This window comes from Trichechus manatus, unplaced genomic scaffold (assembly GCF_000243295.1).
Source record: "Trichechus manatus latirostris isolate Lorelei unplaced genomic scaffold, TriManLat1.0 scaffold00024, whole genome shotgun sequence".
Taxonomy (NCBI): domain Eukaryota; kingdom Metazoa; phylum Chordata; class Mammalia; order Sirenia; family Trichechidae; genus Trichechus; species Trichechus manatus.
Window position 1 is genome coordinate 593012 of NW_004443960.1, and position 5582 is coordinate 598593.

A 5582-nucleotide genomic window follows, 5' to 3' on the forward strand; every position below is an offset into this window, starting at 1 on the left:
CGCCGCGGACGGGCAGCTGCGCCGACCAATAACGAGCGCTTCTGGGCGCGCCGCTCGTCTACGGTGACTGAGTCAGCCCCGCCCGGCCTGCGCGCGCAGCCCCGCCTCCGCCCCGCCCCCGTCACCCAATGGCGAGCACTCCTGGACTCGCCGCTTCGACGCCAATGAATTCACTCAACCACGCCCAGCCAGGGCGCAGCCACGCCCCCGGCCAGCGCCCGTCACCCAATGGCGAGCGCCCCCCGGCACGCCGGCCGCTGATTGGCGGCGCGGGCAGCGCTCGGGGCGCGGGAGGTTCGGGGCGCCGGCGCGGCGGTATGGCAGCGGCGGGCGGCATGGAGGACTACGAGCAGGAGCTGTGCGGGGTCGAGGATGACTTCCACAGCCAGTTCGCGGCCGAGCTCGAGGTGCTGGCCGAGCTGGAAGGTGCGCGCGGGGCCCGGCTTCTCCCTCCGGGCATACGGGGCGGGGAGGCCGCGCGCGCGGGAACCCGCGTCCTCCCCTGCCCCCGACTCCTTCCCGGTCCCCTCCCCCGGCCCCTCCCTCGAGCCCCCGTCTCCTCCTCCCGAGCCTCCCACTCCCCGTTTCTCCCCCTGGAACCCCGTCTCCTCCTCCTGGGCTCTGGTCCCCTCCCCCGTGTCCGCGGTCCCTTCCCCCACCTCACCAAGTCCCCTGGCTTGTCCCCCCTTCACCTGGGCAGCGCCATGATGCTCCTTCCCGGCAGTCAGGGAGGGCTTCTCTGAGGAGGTGGAGCAGACATCAGAGAGCAAAGGCTAGAGAAGAACCACCCTTTGGGGAGAAAAGAGCGTCAACACTGCAGGTCCAGGAGACTGTCTTGGGGCGGTTGCTGAGCACCCTCTCTTCTGCAGGGGCGTCGGCTCTGCCGCCTGCCAGGACTCCTCAGCCCCCAGTGGGCCGACCCCAGCTGACCTTTGAGGAGGCCATCACCGGAGGGGATGCTGCCACCCGCCCGTCTCTGGCCAGGTGTCTGCAGAAGGGCAAGGATGGTGCCAGGAAGAGAGAACTGGATAGTGGTGTCCAGAGGGACAGACTTCTGTCCCCCAGTACGTCTGCAGGGTTGGCCGCAGGAGCCAGGGTGGGGTGTGAGGCTGGGGAAGGGTCTCTTGCTCCTCCATGTGTCCCCACAGCCTCCAGGATCAAACGACCACGACTGGAGGCAGTCAAGAGGCTGAACTTCGGGCCAGAGGAGGAGATGGAGGAGCTGCCACCCGACTCCCCTCCGCTGGGCATCACTCCCCCGCCAAGCCCCGAGGTCCCTGCAGAACTGTGGGGTGATGGGTGCGTGCCTCAGACTCGGCAAGGAGCCTGCTCCTTGGATGGGGCCCCGAGGCCTGGAGGGGTGGCCTGTTGGCAGGCTGAGTCCTGAGTCTGAGTCCCGACCCCTCTCAGGCCCTCGGACACCGGAGCCGACACGGGTCCCATGTCGGCCTCGCCAGCTGCTCGCAATCCTGTCCTGCGGCGGCCGCCAGTCCTGGAGGACTACATCAATGTGACGTCGACCGGTGGTGACCGGGCCTTCCTGGTGCTGCGGGCCGACCCCACGGGCACAGGGGTTCAGGTGGGTGCCGTGTGGCTGGCTCGATGTGGCCCAGGGAAGGGTCCTGGGCCTCACATCCCTGGCTGGGACCCTCTCAGCAAGCTCACCTGGCCATCTTCCGCTTGGCAGATGGGGTCTGTGTGTCTGGTTTGCTTAAAGCGGGAACTGGGTCCCCTGGGTCTCCTGTTGGGTCTCCGTTTGTACCTGTAGTCCCGGCAGCACGTGGTAGTCAGGGAGAGCTTCTCGGAGAAGCTAAGGTGGTGTGTAGAGAACCAACAGGGAGAGCGGAAGCTGCTTTGGAGAGCGGTGACGTGGGATCCCGTGTGGTCAGAGGGAGCTTGGGAGGCCCCACCCCCCTACCCCACCCTTGAGGCCAGGCATGTCTCCAAGATGGGGGGTCTACCTGCTCCTTCGATCTGACCCCATCCATGTTGCTTTCCCCATTGGGGTCCCTGAGTAGAGAAGGCTTCCCCCACCTCCCTCGGCCAGCTGATGCTGGGCTCCAGGTCCCTGGGCACTGTTGGGGGGCTGTGGGAGCCCCGTGACTGGGGTGCAGAGGTGACTGAGGCCCCCTCCCTACAGATCCCTCTGCTGGACGTGCGGTGGCGTGGCCGCAGCCGGCTGGACCTGTTGGGTGTGCCCTTCACCTCCCTGAAGCAGCAGGTGGACAGCGAGGTGGGCCGGCTGGGGTGTAGCTGGGCGGGGAGGGGTGGCTCTAGGTGAGACCAAGGTCTGAGCCACCCCGACCCAATCTCTGTCACAGCGGCGGCAGCGGCGGCTCGAGGAGGCTCAGCAGCTCTCAGACATGCTGCGCAGGTGACTCGGTGGCTCTCCCCACCCTGGGACCCTCCCCAGGTCTTGGACTGCCTCTGCCTGTATTTCACGGATGCGGGGTCTGCGTTGCCTGGGGTCAAGGCCCCGGTGGCTCAGACCATGGTGTTGTCCAGCCTCAGACCTGAGAAGGAGGAGGAGGCTGCCCAGCCTGCAAGGACCCCAGAGGAAGAATCGGAGGTGGCCGTCGGCCAGGACACTTCCCAGCACTGCCTGTGGGTCGATGAGTTTGCGCCCCAGCACTACACAGACCTGCTCAGTGATGATGTGAGGCCTTGTTTTTACTCAAGTGTGATTGACTTTCCTTGTCATCGAGAGGGAAAAACCTAGGGCCCAGCTCACTGGGCTGTTGGGTGGAGAGAGATCTGGTCTACCCTGTAGAGTTGTAGATGGGAAAACAGGCCCAGCATGGGGCCGGCTTGCTGCTGGCCACCTGTGAGCTCAGCTGGGAGTCTCTGTGTCCCCTGCCCTGAACTTCCATCCCCCTCCCTGCCGTCGCTATGGGGCTTTTCCTTATATGATGTTGGGGTACTCTGGGGAGGCAAGGCACATCACATAGAACCAAGAGCCCTGTGTAAACTCTGCTCTGTCAGTTATCCCCAAGGAGACTGAGCTCTGGTCCCGAATTGGGGCATCCTCATCTGTGACACGGGCCTGGGGCAGCAGGCTGACAGGGCCAAGGACAGGGAGTCCTCAGGCTGTACCCCCAACCCCCCACAGTTCACCAACCGCTGCCTTCTCAAGTGGCTGAAGCTGTGGGACCTGGTGGTGTTCGGCCGTGAGAGACCTGCCCGGAAGCCCAAGCCCAGCGTCGAGCCGCCCCGGGTTGGCAAGGAGGTCACAGCTTCTGGCAAGTGGAAGAGCCACGAGCAGGTGCTGGAGGAGATGCTTGAGGCCGAACTGGACCCAAGCCGGCGGCCCCGGCAGAAGGTGAGCCCCGCCGCAGGCGCCACTGCCCTGGGCTGAGGGCTGAGCATGGGGTGGATGGCGCCTTTGCAGCCTCTGTGAGCCATGAGGCATGTTTGCTCTCACGAGTACAGGATGTCACGGTCTTGGTCTGTCGTGTTGACAGTGTGAGCTGAGACTTGAGAGTGTTCTCTAGCTGATAGGGATGACGTTGACACACCTTGACAGGCTCGTCTGCTCGTGGGTGGTTCTCGGGTCGGTCACGCTGTAATAGCTGTGGCCTTTCTGGCTCCCTGTGACTTGCTTTCTTGTTCTAATATACAAGCTTTGTGCTGTTAGCAGGCAGGGTTTTGTTCTCACGTGGGGACGACAAGGGGCAGGACATCGGCAGCATTAGGGCTGGGAGGCACGATTCTCAGCCTCTAGCTGCAGGGCAAGAGGGGCTTCCTGGAGGTGGTGCCAGCTCCAGCATGTCGTCATCTGCCCTGGCTGCAGGTGGCACTGCTGTGCGGGCCCCCAGGGCTGGGCAAGACCACCCTGGCCCACGTGATTGCTCGACATGCTGGGTACTGCGTGGTTGAGATGAATGCCAGGTGAGCAGAGAGTGGGGTGGAGGTGTTCTCAGGGGCGGCTGGACCAGGGCCGAGCGGGGAAGGCTGGCCTCCAGGCTTCCTGTGGTTCTGATGGGTCAGAGGAGGCGGGGCCCCAGCCCTGGGGTCTGAGCGTGGTGGCAGTCCGGGGGTCCCAGGTGTGCAAGCCGGGAGGCTCTCTGGACCTGGCGGTGGACACATCACGTGGCAGTCTCTAAGCCCAGTGGGAGGTGTGGCAGCCCACCCCCAGGAGGCTGTCCTGAGCCCCTTTCTGACCTCACTGTGTCCACTTCCAGTGACGACCGCAGCCCCGAGGTCTTCCGCACACGTATCGAGGCGGCCACACGGATGGAGTCAGTGCTGGGTGCTGGCGGGAGGCCCAACTGCCTGGTCATCGATGAGATCGACGGGGCCCCCACGGTGGGGGGGCCTCCAGGGCCGGGTGGGGGTGTGGGGGGCCTCCAGGGCCGGGTGGGGGTGGGGGAGGTACCTCTGAGGACGAGTGGGGTGTGGGGGGCCTCTGTGGACGAGTGGGGTGTGGGGGGCCTCTGTGGACGAGTGGGGTGTGGGGGGCCTCTGTGGACGAGTGGGGTGTGGGGGGCCTCTGTGGTGGGTGGGGGCTCCAGGGCCCCACTCACTTGTGTCCCCCGCAGGCTGCTATTAACGTCCTGCTGAGCGTCCTGGACCGCAGGGGGCCACAGGAGGTGGAGCCCGCAGGCCAGGCTGTGCCAGAGGGCGGGAGACGGTGGCGCCGGGCGGAGAGGGGGCTCCTGATGAGGCCCATCATCTGCATCTGCAACGACCAGTGAGTGTAGTGGCACCAGGCGGGGTCCACCATGTGGGCAGCGGGGCCACTGGGTCCCCAGGGAGAGTCTGCCCACCTCCCGTGGACTCTCGGTGGCAGAGCCAGGACTGGGCTCTGAGTTCCCCTCTCCTCCCCCATGCTTGTGGGGCTTTGGCGTAGAGCTGGTGTGCCCTGGCAGGGTGGGTGTGGCAGCACGGTGGCATGGCAGTGTGGTGGCCTGGTGGTGTGGCAGTATGCTGGCGTGGCGGCGTGGTGGCGTGGTAACGTGGTTACATGGCCTGCTTCCTCCTGCAGGTTTGCCCCGTCCCTGCGGCAGCTGAAGCAGCAGGCACTCCTGCTCCACTTTCCGCCCACGCTGTCCTCGCGGCTCGTGCAGCGGCTCCAGGAGGTCAGTGAGGACCCCAGGGGACATGTCCGGGGCTGCAAGTCCCCCACCAGGCCCCCTGCAGGCTCACTTCTGTGCCCAGGCCCCCTGCAGGCTCACCTCTGTGCCCAGCCCCCTTGCAGGCTCACCTCTGTGCTCAGGCCCCCTGCAGGCTCACCTCTGTCCAGGCCCCCTGCAGGCTCATCTCTGTCCAGGCCCCTGGCCAGCCCTGGGTGTGGTGGTTGGTGGTGTCTGAGCTGGAGGAGCCTATGCTGCTGCGTGGTTCCAGGCAGGGCTGTGGCCGTCAGGAAGACCTGCCCCGCCCCCCCCAGGACAGGGTGCCTCTTGCCTGTGGAAGGGGTGCTCCTCACTTGTGGAGGGTACCCCAGCCCACCCCTGACCCCCACAGATTTCCCGGCGGCGGGGCATGCAAGCTGACCCCGGTGCACTCGCGGCCCTCTGCCAGAAGATGGACAATGACATCCGTGCCTGTATCAACACCTTGCAGGTGGGGGCGGGGGGTATGGC

General features: G+C 65.9%; 1 protein-coding gene across 1 annotated transcript in view; it reads left to right on the top strand.

The window, feature by feature from the left end:
* The first annotated feature begins 335 nt into the window (after positions 1 to 335).
* CHTF18 (chromosome transmission fidelity factor 18) overlaps positions 336 to 5582 on the top strand; it is a 9508-nt gene continuing 4261 nt past the window's right edge. The window contains exons 1-13 of the mRNA XM_004373143.1: positions 336 to 426; positions 870 to 1031; positions 1119 to 1299; positions 1411 to 1579; positions 2141 to 2233; positions 2322 to 2374; positions 2506 to 2656; positions 3110 to 3319; positions 3791 to 3888; positions 4182 to 4305; positions 4539 to 4690; positions 4985 to 5078; positions 5464 to 5562. Coding sequence (XP_004373200.1) covers positions 336 to 426; positions 870 to 1031; positions 1119 to 1299; positions 1411 to 1579; positions 2141 to 2233; positions 2322 to 2374; positions 2506 to 2656; positions 3110 to 3319; positions 3791 to 3888; positions 4182 to 4305; positions 4539 to 4690; positions 4985 to 5078; positions 5464 to 5562 — 1677 coding nt within the window. The remainder of the gene's footprint in view (positions 427 to 869; positions 1032 to 1118; positions 1300 to 1410; positions 1580 to 2140; positions 2234 to 2321; positions 2375 to 2505; positions 2657 to 3109; positions 3320 to 3790; positions 3889 to 4181; positions 4306 to 4538; positions 4691 to 4984; positions 5079 to 5463; positions 5563 to 5582) is intronic.